General features: G+C 40.2%; 1 protein-coding gene across 5 annotated transcripts in view; it reads left to right on the top strand.

The window, feature by feature from the left end:
* MICU3 (mitochondrial calcium uptake family member 3) overlaps positions 1 to 13,731 on the top strand; it is a 161,974-nt gene that overhangs the window by 115,629 nt on the left and 32,614 nt on the right. For 3 of the 5 annotated variants that reach the window (XM_073645417.1, XM_073645414.1, XM_073645416.1), the window contains exons 7-8: positions 396 to 467; positions 5,476 to 5,514. In XM_073645417.1, the coding sequence (XP_073501518.1) occupies positions 396 to 467; positions 5,476 to 5,514 (111 nt within the window). The remainder of the gene's footprint in view (positions 1 to 395; positions 468 to 5,475; positions 5,515 to 13,731) is intronic. The other 2 variants (XM_073645418.1, XM_073645415.1) reach the window with 1 other exon arrangement.

Here is a 13,731-nt window from a genome sequence, read left to right as displayed (position 1 = left end):
GAGATGATATTTGAGTTGCTGGTTCTCAGCGGAGTATTCCCCAGATTAACACGGCTCCCTCCAGAATACTACTTCTGATCAACTTGTCTTGTGTATATGTAGATAAAAACAAGTCACGCCCATACACAACCATGTATATTGTGCCGAAAAGTTACATAATAAAAGGTAGTGATGCTAGCAGCGTGATCACTATAGGTTTAACAGGGTGTTACCCCGACAGTGCAGACATAAAACCAGTATAATTCTACGATTATAATATCATCTGGTTCCAAAATCTACCTGAAGTGTGTAAATTCTAGAGCCTGCAGTTAGTGGCCAGCATTGGTCCCAATATAATTAGACTATACAGTATACGGTTGTAGAATTAACTCATTCTATGTTTTATTTATTTTCAGCTACAGGAAATATTTAGAAAGAAAAATGAAAAAAAAGAACGGAAAGGAGAAGAGGAAAAGTGTGCTCAACTGGTAACGTGTTTATTATTGCTCCTGCTCACATAGTAATATATAGGCTGCCAGTGATGGAAAAGGGAATTCATATCTTGGATTATTGGTTAATGTTGATCAAAATCTATCCTGTAATATTCAATGTAGGTGGAGTAACTTCATATCACAAATCTTGATGAGGTGGAGTGCACTCGATCATTCGGTGGTGGAAGGTGCTAGTAGACAGGTGCTGAACCCCAATATGTAGAAACAGGAACTTCTCTGCACTCCAAGGTCATGCAATCACGCAGGATCTACTCATACAATCAGTACATGTCGTACAGAATAAACAGCAGCAGTACATTTGGTGACAATAAATAGACATTTGGACTCTCCCAATTTGCATAATTCCCGGCCCCGTATAACAGGAAGGGTCTTGTTGTGAGGTGCGCTATGTGTAGCCTCGCTGGCATTGCGCCACTCTCAAGCAGAGCGTTCCAGTTATACGGTGCTGCAACTGATGGAGAAGACTCGGGAGAGTTGAACCGTCTATTGTCACCTAAGGCACTGCTATTATTTATTCTCTATGATATGTACTGAATGTACCAATAAATTCTACGTAATTGCATGGCCTTGCAGAGAAGTTCCCGTTTCTAACCTCTCACCGCAACTGTAGAAGGAAATACTGCAATCGTCTGGGGCTGGTGAAACTGAAGTTGCAAAACTGATTATGAGGAACATCTGCAATGGATGTTGTCTGTCTCAAAGACAGAAGTGAATGTAAGGTGAAAGTTATCCTGCCAGAAAAGTTAGTTTTGACACCCCATGTTTTTGTGAAAAATGTACCAGGAAGATGGGATGAGTTTCCCAATTTTTGGCACATTTTTGGGGCAACTAGATATTTAATTAAATATAACATGCAATTTTTTGAATCCATAGTATCCTTTTTAAAAATGCAACATGCTCTAGGGATGCCTTTTTATGATATTTTTCCCATAGACTTATTTATAGAACATGGAAAACTGCATTAAAAAATGCAGAATTCAAATGTAGTGAATTGAAAACAATTGCTCATTCTGAAAAAAGTGTGTATTAAGCAAGCCTAATATGGCAAAGTTTTTGTTCCTACTGAGTATCGTGTATCTTTCCAGTTAGTGAAGATTCTCTTGACGCAGAAATTTCTACTACTAAAAACCAATTCCATCATCCACAGGTTGTTTAGCTACAAAACAGGGATTTCCACAATTTGAATGGGACAATTGCCACCCAATTGAATGAAACGTCTGCTAGGTCAAGGAAGACTTTCTACTTCCACCAGTCGCTTGTTGAGGTCCCCGAGTTTGTTGAATCTACAGATTTGTCCATAAACTAAAATTAATTTTTTTGTGCAGTATTTTTATTTTCATTTTACAGTTGCCTTTATATAAATTCAACATATTAGGCAGCACGGCAGAGACATCTATTGCATACATGGTTGCTGCTTCCTTAGCATTGTACGTCAGCATTGCAATTATGTGGAAGTCTGCATTCATTAAGTAAACTTGTTCCTTTTGTTGCACATTGTTCTTCTGAACCAATGTTTGCTTACTGTACAATAGGACAGATGTGTTATCTCAGATGCATTTATGCTCCAGTTATTTTGTACAGTAGAAAAAGCCAAATAAAAACTTTCCATTCGATGGAGCAAACACTGAATGCCGGTTAAACAGAAGGAAAACAGTTGTAGATTTTTTCATGCACTCTTCTTCCATTCTTAGTGTTAGAATAAAATATTGATATGTCTTTGGAAGGTTTTTCTAGAGTAAATTCAGGAGATACTCTAAAAATTTAGTAAATGTTTCTTCTTGATGGGAATGCTGTTGACAGAGTTTACAGAATTGAGGTGTAACTCCACCACACAGAAAGGTGTGTGAGGTCACTAGCATTATCCATAGATTCAAAGAAAGACATAATCCACAGGGCATGCCATAAATGTAGGATACCTTCAGGTCCCCATATCTGGAACCTATCTGTTGTCAAAATGAGGGTCTTGTGAATCACGTTGACTGCTTGTGAACATTCTTTCCACTGAATCAAAGGAGAAGTTGCAGTGCTTGAGTAAATCTTTTTAGGATATATTTGGGTCCCATGTCTGGAACCCTTACTGTTGCAAAATTGAGGATCACGCGAACCCTACTAACTGACGGAGAATGATCTTCCCTTTGAATCAATGGAGAGGTTGCATTTCTTGTGTGTGTCTTTCTCCTTGATCTGATTTCTATGAGAAAACAGTAATTGACGGGAGCCTTGATGTCACGCGACCTGCATTATTATTATTTATTATTATAGTGCCATTTATTACATGGTGCTTTACATGTGAAAAAGGGGTATACATAGCAAAAACAATTACAGTAAGCTTGAACAAAACGTGACGGCGACTGGTACAGGAGGAGAGAGGACCCTGCCCGCGAGGGTTCACAATCTACAAGGGATGGGTGAGGACACAGTAGGTGAGGGTAGAGCTGGTTGTGCAGCGGTATGGTGAAGCAAGGGTTACTGCAGGTTGTAGGCTTGTCGGAAGAGGTGGGTCTTCAGGTTCCTTTTCAAGGTTTCCATCGTAGGCGAGAGCCTGATATGTTGGGGTAGAGAGTTCCAGAGTAGGGGGGGTGCACTGGAGAAATCTTGTATGCGATTGTGGGAAGATGAGATAAGAGGGGAGTAGAGAAGGAGATCTTGTGAGGATCGGAGGTTGCGTACAGGTATTTACTGGGAGACTAGGTCACAAATATATGGAGAAGACAGGTTTTGGATGACTTTGTATGCCGTGGTTAGGGTTTTGAACTGGAGTCTCTGGGCAATGGGTAACCAGTGAAGGGATTAAAAGAGGAGAAGCCGGGGAATAGCGAGGGGACATGTGGATTAGTCGAGCAGCAGAGTTTAGGATAGATTGGAGGGGTGCGAGAGTGTTAGAAGGGAGGCCACAGAACAGGAGGTTGCAATAGTCGAGGCGGGAGATGATGAGGGCATGCACTAGTGTTTTTGCAGATTCGTGGTTGAGGAATGTGCGAATCCAGGAGATGTTTTTGAGTTGGAGTCAGCAGGAAGTGAAAAGAGCTTGGATATGTGGTTTGAAGGAGAGATCAGAGTCCAGGGTTACACCGAGGCTGCAAGCTTGTGCGACTGGGTAGAGTGGACAGCCATTGGCGTTGATAGATAGGTCAGATGGGGGGGTTGAATGAGATGGTGGAAATATGATGAATTCTGATTTATCCCTGTTAAGTTTTAGAAATTCATCCAATAGATGAGGGACTTTGATATATTTTAGACCTGCCCAGATCAGATCCTGTGTATGAACCCTACATGCCTAAATAGCTTTACCCTATCACCTATAAATGCTGATAGCAGAGTGGACCACTACATGTGTATCCAAATGCCAAAGCAACCTTCTATAGCGAGGAATTCAGTGCTAGATGTTAGAAAATGCAAAGTCAGTTTCATATACTGTATATGTGTTTCCTTATTACAAAGGAATCCAGGCAACTGACACTTGATATTAGCTATCCTGCATACATTGCGTGTAAAACACAAAATAGCCCAAATGTCTATTGTAGGGGATTAAGTGCCTTACAAGTGCTCGTGGTGCACAAAAAAAGTGTTACCTGTGTAATGGAAAACCAGTCCATACAAGTGCTGTTGGCTGTTGCCAAGTGGGTTTCTGTGGAGGTTTCTGTTTGGGACCACCCAGCATGTGTGAACCAGCTGAGCCCTGCAAAAATTAGCGGATGCTTAATAACTGCGGAAGACGTGTATCCATGGTACGTAGCAAACAGGCAACACCACAGGGAAAAAACAACTTTGCAGTCCTTGACCCATTTCTCATTCTTATGGCAATGTGGGAAATCTGCTTCCCACTTTGCATCTATTTAGACATTTTGTAGAAAGTCATTTTTATTGCAAATTTTTGATGGGGGCAATTTAGGTTTTTGGAGGCTATTGTTTTAATTTTTAAAGATGTCCTACCATTTTTTCTTTCCAAAGTACTTATAGTACTTTAGTAGGCTTGTTTTCCGCAATAACAGACCTTGTGTAGTCTGAACATTGCTGCAATATTCACTTTCATCTCTGTCCCCACTTTTGGCTGAGCTAATTTCATGTTAGCAAGAAGAAAAGTAAAGATGGACTGCAGGACCTGACTACACAGAGCGTGTTTGTAGTCTGTAACGATGGAAACATATAAAGTAGTGCTTTCAATGGTAATACGTTATGAACTCCACAATGGACAAATGAAAAATGCAAAGACATAATGTCAGTTAATGATTCACCCCCATGACTTTTTCTATGGGGGAGAAGGAGATAAACTGCTATTAGATCATCTCCCTACATCAAATGGTCTGACATGTTGAAATGCAACATTCCAGATTTGTCTTTCCATCAGGGACAACCAGGAAGCCTTCATTCAACATTGATCTAATTTGTACATCAAGCTTTAGAAGCAGAAAGCTTCATTTTTTAAAAGAGTCAAAGATCGTACTTGTTTTTTGGAAAAAGGCTGCCAGTTTTATAGAGGAAGGGGGCAATTGCATTTGGCTTTTTCATATTAATGTGTAATAAAAATATAGAATAATATGTTGATAGTTCAGATTATCATTTAATGGGCAATACAATGCTGTGTGGGGTTATGTCTGACAATTATGTAGATTTCTACATCCTTGAAGAACTTCTGCATGGTAATGTGAATTATACAGGACAATCATGGTGAGTAAACATTGGAATATATTATTTTAATGTGTTTGAAGCTATTTTATAGAAGGTAAGTTACATTTAGTGGGGTTTTTTGTACCTTTCGGCTACTCTGAAATATTTGGGAAATTGTGTCATGATCAGGTCTTAAAGCGTCTCTGCCCCTGTAGGTTGTAAATTGTGCTCTATTTGTCTGTTTTCTATAGCCTGTAAATACTGAAAGATGTGCATGCCGTAACCTATTCTGTTTGTCTTCTTCCCTTTTATCTTGCTGTTCACGACTTGACTCTGAAATGTGACACTTCACTTGGGCCTTGTTGGTGTATGTAAGCGTCTACAACTTTATGGATACCTTGCAACAACTAACGGTGTATGTACCTTAACATGCAATGTGTCACTGCTTACTAGAACCGCTGCTCTTCTTATGGTAGACTCACCTCGTTACCGATGTTACATGTCGTGTTTTATGGTGACCGATAGCGTATGGTAGACTTAGTCACTTGCATGCGTTAGGACTAATATCAATTTTTAGATGATAGGCATCTACAAACAATGTACAAGTGAACTAAAGTGCTGATTCCATGAAACATTTTTTGGATGTTCCTAAGCAGATGATTGTAAGCAGTAGGCACATGGGGTTTGTTAGGACTCAAAAAGAAAATGAGAAAGATAATATACCTGAGAAGCTATCAAACAGTTCCAGGGTTGTGAGCCATAAAAGCTCAGTGGCCAGCAAATTACAGTTCACCAGTATATATACGTCCAGGATGCCCAAGCCAAGAAATAGGATATCCCACCATTCCTCAGCTCATTTCACCTAGTCACAGGTATGGAAGTTATCGATACAGAGCATCCTAGATCATTTCATATTGCCTCCTAAATTTAGGTTTTTAAATAATGAGAATAATATCACAGCCTGAGCTGGGAAACCACATTGTCTGACTACTGCCAGGCTGACTTAGCACTCTAGGATTGTCATATCTAACAGTCTTTTTGCTCTAGGTCATGAATGTCAAACTCAAACATACAGAGGGCCAAAATGAAAAACTTGGACAAAGTCACCGGCCAACCAGTATACAGTATAATGGGCCTCACATAGTCCTCCATACAGAATAATGGACCTCACAAACTCCTCCATACAGAATAATGGCCCCACATAGTCCTCCATACAGAATAATGGACCCGACATAGTCCTCCATACAGAATAATGGACCTCACAAACTCCTCCATACAGAATAATGGCCCCACATAGTCCTCCATACAGAATAATGGACCCGACATAGTCCTCCGTACAGTATAATGGGCCCCACATAGTCCTCCATACAGAATAATGGCCCCACATAGTCCTCCATACAGTATTATGTGCACCACATAGTCCTCCATACAGAATAATGGACCCGACATAGTCCTCCATACAGAATAATGGGTCCCACATAGTCCTCCATACAGAATAATGGGCCCCACATAGTCCTCCATACAGAATAATGGCCCCACATAGTCCTCCATACAGAGTAATGGCCCCACATAGGGTTGGTGGTTTTGGTGATGTGGGCCAAATAAAACCACTCTGCGGGCCAGATTTAGCCCATGGGCCAGAGTTTGACAGATATCTAGGTGGTCAGTATTATTCTGCATTTACATTAGTAAATAAATGTTTCAGTTGGCTAAAATCCAAGTTATTCAGTAGATTTATTTTTTAAAATATTTAGCATTATTATCAGCAGATTCATACTACAAACCACAAGCAGCATGAAGCCGAATCTGGCTGCGTAGTTGCAGTCGTACATGTTTTACTACGAAATGCTGCGGCGTTTCAGAGAAATTATACTTTGAAAAAACGTCTGAGCTCAACAAGATCAATGTAGCGCACTCCCGCGCTATGCCAGTCTTGCTGGAGTATAAGGCGCCAAGTTTATTCACTTAATGAATTCAGTGGCTCTTCTGAGTGGTGTGCGGCTCTATGTTCCATGCCAGAAATGCTACTCCAGTCAACGATGGGTAGGCATACCCACACAACCCGTCCCATCCTGGCTTCTCTTCAGTGTGAAACTGACAAATGTCGCAACATTTTTCGGCAACTGGGAGTTATGCAAAATTGTAGCGACTTTTCAAAGCCTTTACACCAGTTTTCTAGAATAAGAGCTTTGATGAATCGGTCCCAATGCGTCTTGGATGACTGGTCCAAGGTGGCTCCTCGGCAGCTTCTCCCTGCTCCACTCCCCTGACAGGTCTCTCCTTATCGATAAGATTCCATGGGGCTACATGTATACTTTGAAAAACTTCTTTTTGGTAAATATTACTTCTTTTTCTGTTTCACTTCAGCTAGAACAGTTGGTCACCCGCTCACCATATACTGTGTTTACAAAAGGTTGCTTCATGAAGGTGCACATGGAAACAAGAAATGTTCTCATAGCAACATTGTCATTTTCACACTTAATATTCAGGCTTTCCAGGTTCAGACCGTAATCTCTAGATGATCAAACTATTCCAATTATTTTATTGATTTTCCTTTAAGTATTACTTATCGCTATTAAAGCTTAGTTCTCCTTCTAACATTATTATCCAAGCCATACACCATATATTCCAATTGAAATGTTCCCCAATCCCCTGTTATTACCCATCAGTAACAATTCCACCTGAGAACGTGTGTGAATGCCCGCTGCCTGCTGCTGCACGTTTCCCCAGTGTCAAAAGTTAGTGTTGTTTTCTTTCCTTTTTCTCCTGTCACTGGAGCGTTCCTTACAGTCCACTTTTAAGTGTTTTTCAGATCGGTATTTAATGACGAAATGTCAATATTTTTACTGTTGCTAATTACTTGTTATTTTTGCTTTCCTTCATTCAGAATGACATTAGTAAAATAGGACGTGTCTGTCTCATTGCTTTTCCCATAGGGATCTTTATTTATGTTATGATTATGGTACAGTACCCACATTCCTACTGAATTACTACTTTATACCAGGCCAATGCAAAAAATAAAGCCGGTTTATATGCACACTAAAAACACTTATGCAGACATTCAGTATGAAACTGATAGTCAACATATTCCAAAAAGTCATGTCCCCAACTCCCAAAGATAACTAGAGGTCGCGTGTTGAGTTAAAGGGGTTGTCCAGTCCAAATCGATATGTCTGCAGTCACTGTGTGTGACTACAGACTTATGAATCCCCCCAGAACATACACTGTGCGCTGCAGGGATTTGCCAATTTTTAAGCCTACACCGGAGGGTATGTATGAGTTGTACATACTCCCGGCCAGTGGGCGCAGCCTCACTCCATTCACTTGTATTGAGCGGGGCCGCACGAGGAGCAGTGAATATTCATTTTCTTTAGCAGTGGGGCACAGTGTAGGCTGCAGCAGGCGCCTCCTGGCTCCTATGCCCCGTTCCTCCACTGCTGCTGCTCCCCCCACAACCCCACCAACCACAGCCACAGGATATATATAGCACATTCGGACTATAAGACGCACCCCCCACTTTCCTCCAAAATTTTGGAGGAAAAAAGTGCGTCTTACAGTCCGAAAAATATCGTATATTCACATGTAGCTCTTTCAAAAACAAGTCCAGCAGTACCTTTACTTGGTTCCTGCGTTAGTGAGAAACCAGCATTTGAATTGGTATGCAAATGAGTTATAATAGATATTTGTAGATCTGAAACCTGTGTCAGGCTGTGTGCCCACGATGCAGATTTAATGCATTTCCACGGCGGCATTTCCGCCGCGGAAACTCATTAAAATCGCTTGTTAAGATGTCTGCCATGTTTCCCAGTGATAATCCGCATGTGCTGTGCACATGCTGCGGAAATTTCTGCTGCGGATTATCATTGCGGAAAAATCCGCAGTACAACCAACTTGGGTGCGATTTCACAGCGAAATCGCGCCGATTGACTTGCATTGAACCGCATAACATCCGCATGTATACATTCGGATTTTATGCGGTTCAATGCGCGGATGGTACCCGGGTTGGGAGAAGAGGAGACTCTCATCCGACCCATGTACCATTGTACCTGCAAGTTAAAAAAGAATTATAAAGTAAAAAATAAAAAAAAATATTCATACTCACCTCTCTGGCGGCCCCCGGTCTCCTCCCGGCGGTGATCCTCTCTCCTCGGCGGCCCGTGGTGTACTGGCTGGACCTTTGGTGACGTAATTTAGTCAGCTGATGATCACGTGGGCACATACCCTCACTCCAGCTCTATTCCTCGCACAGCACCGTCTTCTCCTGCTTTATTGACAGCTCCTTTGCCTGAAGTCACACAGCATAAAGCTGTCAGTTAAGCAGAAGGAGGTGGAGCTGGGCAGGGAATAGAGCTGGAGTGACAGAGGCTTCAGATCTACATAGTCCTTCAGCCTCAGTTGCATATCAGTTCAAAAGCTGATTTCTCAGTAACGGAGGAATGGACTGGTCATGTAAAGGTATTGCTGGACTTGTCTTTTCAAGAACTATATGAGAATATAAATAGTTTGGGGGGTGAAATCTGGCTGACAGATTCCCTTTAAAAACTGATTAGAAAGTTCTATTACAATAAATAAACTTAATTTACTGTAACTGGAGACAGATTTTTCTTGGGCTTAAAAAATGTTGTCCAACTCGAATAGTTATTATGGATATCCTAAAACGGGAGAATATTACAGTATATTAGTTTAGCTACAAACAGAGAAAAACATGAACCTTCCTCCCTCATAAGGAATCCTTTATATTAGCAATTGAATGGGCTTCTTTGTGATCAAAGATACATTGCACACTTCAACTTTCCCAGTGCTTGTAAGTAGCTACAAAGTGGTGTTCAGTGCCACCGTATCATGTAGTTGTCAGAAAGCCAGAGCAGTAATGTGAATGCCTTTTGTTTCCATACCCCTCTTCTGGCTTCTCTTTACTGATGTCATATAACTTTATCCCAGCCAAGACTTTAGCTCCGCTAACTATATTGCACTGAAATACTAGACAGAAGCTTCAGTTTCTACAACTTGCATGTCTTCTTAGTGTAATAAGTGCATAAACATCCTTATTTCTTATAGTCATTGGAGACTTCATAAGTTATGGGCGGTGGTGTAACTCAAAGCTCATGGGTCCCAGTGCAGAACCTCCAATGGGGCCCCCGATTGTTGTAAGCCTTTAATAAGAATTGGTCTTTTCATATAGGCCGAAGGGACTTTTTGGGCCCCTTAGGCTCCAAGACCCGGTTGCAATTGCAGCCCCTTCACCTATTGTAGTTATACTCCTGGTCACAAGACTAAAAAAGTTTTAGTCACTTGTGCTACATTTTTAGTACCAAGGAGGACCATGTAGTCTATAAGCCAAAGTTTGGAATCCTCTACTTTTCTAGACTCTGACTCTACAGCTCTTGGTGACAATTGAGTTTCTATCATCACAAGAATACCCTGGTCATCACCGTGTTTTGATAAATAGGCGCCTTAGCTTCAAGAACATAAAATAAAGATATAAAATATATTTATTATTACGTTTTCTAAAGTTTTCTAAATTAATTATACAATAGTAATAACAGGCCCCAAAAAAAGTGTTTTAAAAATGATAGACCAATATAAAATGATTTTTTTTTTACTGAAAAGTGTTGACTGCTGTGCTTACTGAGGCATCCCACAAAATGTTTACACTGCCCAATATACATTTTTAGTTCTGATTGACATATGCCATTGTATGCCTACACAGTGTGATATGTCAGAACTTTCTGTAGTGGGTAGTACTCCTAACATTTATATATATAACAGAAGGCTCATATGTCATATGAACCAAGGCCTCCTTAATGAGTCCTTACACATCAAACTAACGTAGTCTAAAGCCACCAATTTTGGTGGAACCGGCCAACATACAATGTGTATGAGGTCCCCAGGACATCTGAAAGATGATGATCGAGAGAGAAGGATTGGGCAGTTTGAATTCATACCTAATCCTTTTATTCTAAGGTGTGTAGGCTATCTAGGAACCACTGGATGTCTCACCATAACAGCAAGGTAATAGGAACACAAACCTACAAAGCACATTTTTGCCTCATCTGAATTAAAGCCAGCAGTTGGAGGAATCAAGCGGTTCCCCTGAGATCTTTTTTAACTCCATTCACTTTGATCTAGTATATCAACATGGTCTACACAAGAGAGGTGCAGACATGAAACCTTGGCAGATATGGTATAGAGCAATTATGAACAATCAAAATGTTACCCTAGTTCCAGTGGTGGTTCACACCATCATGGCCTCATCTCCGCATAGGATAGCCTTTTACATGTTCACCTTTCTTTCCTCCCAGAGATTTCATTGATTTCCAATACGTAAAAATCCCTCTACCCATAGAGTAGTGATAAGACCATCACAGGAGGCCCTCCACCATATTGTACATAGGCTCTGTCTGCTCACACTTCAGTAATATTACATTCTCAGTTCCAGAAGTGGTAAAGTTTATTTCTGGTAACCTTTTAATTTTCTTTTATCTAATTTTTCTGGTAAGATATTTTACCTGACCTAACAATTACTGCTACTAATACCTCTAACACAGGAATGACGGCAGCACATTCGCTATGTTTCCACATACTTGTTTCCCAGGCTCCACTAATCTTTTAACATAACGTGCATGCTTTTCTCTCTCTTTTGTACGGGAGGGAATAAAGTACAATGCCGACTTTTCATAAATTTTCATGGAGCTTCTCATGTTTGAGATACCTGAGGAAATAACCGATCAGACAAAAGACTATTTCATATGACTTTCCGTCCATCATTATGGTTTTTACATACAGATCCATCGATAGGGGCCATTCCACTACTCAGGGTCGCATAATGTAATGCAATTACATAACATTTTTAAAAATGCGAGTCATTGTACCGGATTTGAGGTTGAGAACCTTTGCATTAAACATTTTATGTAGAAAACTTCATACTTTATTACAATGAGGTTTTAGAAAGCCTAAGGAAAAAGTGATCTATATTATAATATATAAGTAATGACATTTCATGTAAAGATTCTTGTATAATAAGATGGGCTTGTAGCTAATGAAATGTTTCCTTGTACTAAAAGACTAATAGAGTCCCTTTAGATATTCCAGGATACAGCCTTATATAAGGATGTTGCTGTGTGGACTTCTTTCTTCTCCTCGTACTTGTTTAGATTTAATCCCACAATCCAAACATTTAAAAGATTATATTTCTAAACAAATTACATTTTAAATAATGTTGAGATATCAGAGTGCCCACAAATATCTCAAGGGATTGGGCGCTGACCATTTGCCACCAATTAATGCTTTCATTAGGCTGCTTATTCTCCCCAAGAAGCAAATCTTCTAGGGTCTGTGGGCCCTAGCAGTCTGTGGGCAACCTGTTACACATCTGAACTATGGGCAAGTTCATGGGCCCTACCTGTATGAACTACAAATATTCAATTAAAAAAATGTAAACTGGAAATTCAAGGAATTTTTGAATGATATATAAACCTTTAAAGAGGGCCTTTCAACATTTTTTACATGATAAACTGTACACATCTTGATAATATTGCTGAAGATGTGAATGAAACATATTTTTTATTTCTCATCTTTGTTGCAGAAATATTAGCTTGTAAAGTCTATATGCTAGTTTTACAGATAATGCATTTCAGATTATGTAATGACATGTAGCTCTGCTCCCCTCTCTCTGTTGTGATTTCTGGGGGAGAAGAGAAGAGCTGACAGTGCTGTGAGATGAGAGCTGCAGTGTGTTACATGCTCCGCTCTGCATCTATTCCATATGCCAGGACATTATTCCCCGGTGCCTTGGATAGATGCAGAGTATGTACAGTATTTAATAACACACAACTCTGCTCTCCTTGTACTGGCATTAATTTCCGCCAGTGAGATCTTTGTGGTTAGATACTTCAGTCTTGCCATATCACAATGAGAAAGCTTGTTCTAAGATTCTCTGGTAGCACTTTCTTTTTTTCCCTGCATGACACTTTCTACTTATGATTGGGTTACATCATGAAGGGGAAAAGAAAACACCCTCAGAGCAAAATCTCTGCTAACACCCCCTTGGTCAAAGAGGAAATTAGCATATAAACTTTACAAGCTAATTTCTCTGCAACAGAGATGAAAAGTAAAAAATACATTTTATTCAGATATTATCTTTATCATGGTGTGGTCAGTTTTTAACTTGTAAAAAATTCATTGTAAGATGTTCTCTTTAAACAAGCAATTAAGTCCTTTGATCAGGACTAACCTAACTGATATTTTCGATGGAGACAGCATATGGGCGTCATGTGGGGGGAACCCTCATCCATGAGCTAAAGTGATCTTCTTCCAGATCTGGCTGCTTTCAGTTTCAAAAGATCGTCTTTGATGAGATAACCCCCTCAAACATGCCTTTTAAACCACTTTGCAGCATTGTACAGTATTGTTGTTTCGTGAGTGACCCATAAATAATATTATAGACTGTTGTTCACACATATTAGCACCACGTTTTGCATTGCTGCTGCTTCTGTATAACACCAACATATCCCGCAGTGCTTTACAGAGATCACCCATTCACAATCTAATTTCCCTATCAGTATATCTTTGGGGTGTGGAAATTAAGCAGAGTACTGAAAGGAAACCCACGCAAACATGGGGAGAACATAGA

The sequence above is a fragment of the Phyllobates terribilis genome, unplaced genomic scaffold (assembly GCF_046119375.1).
Source record: "Phyllobates terribilis strain yellow unplaced genomic scaffold, ASM4611937v1 Scaffold_1__5_contigs__length_1240528914, whole genome shotgun sequence".
NCBI classification, from domain to species: domain Eukaryota; kingdom Metazoa; phylum Chordata; class Amphibia; order Anura; family Dendrobatidae; genus Phyllobates; species Phyllobates terribilis.
Note: the sequence above shows the minus strand (reverse complement) of the source record. Positions and strands in the feature narration are given on the sequence as shown.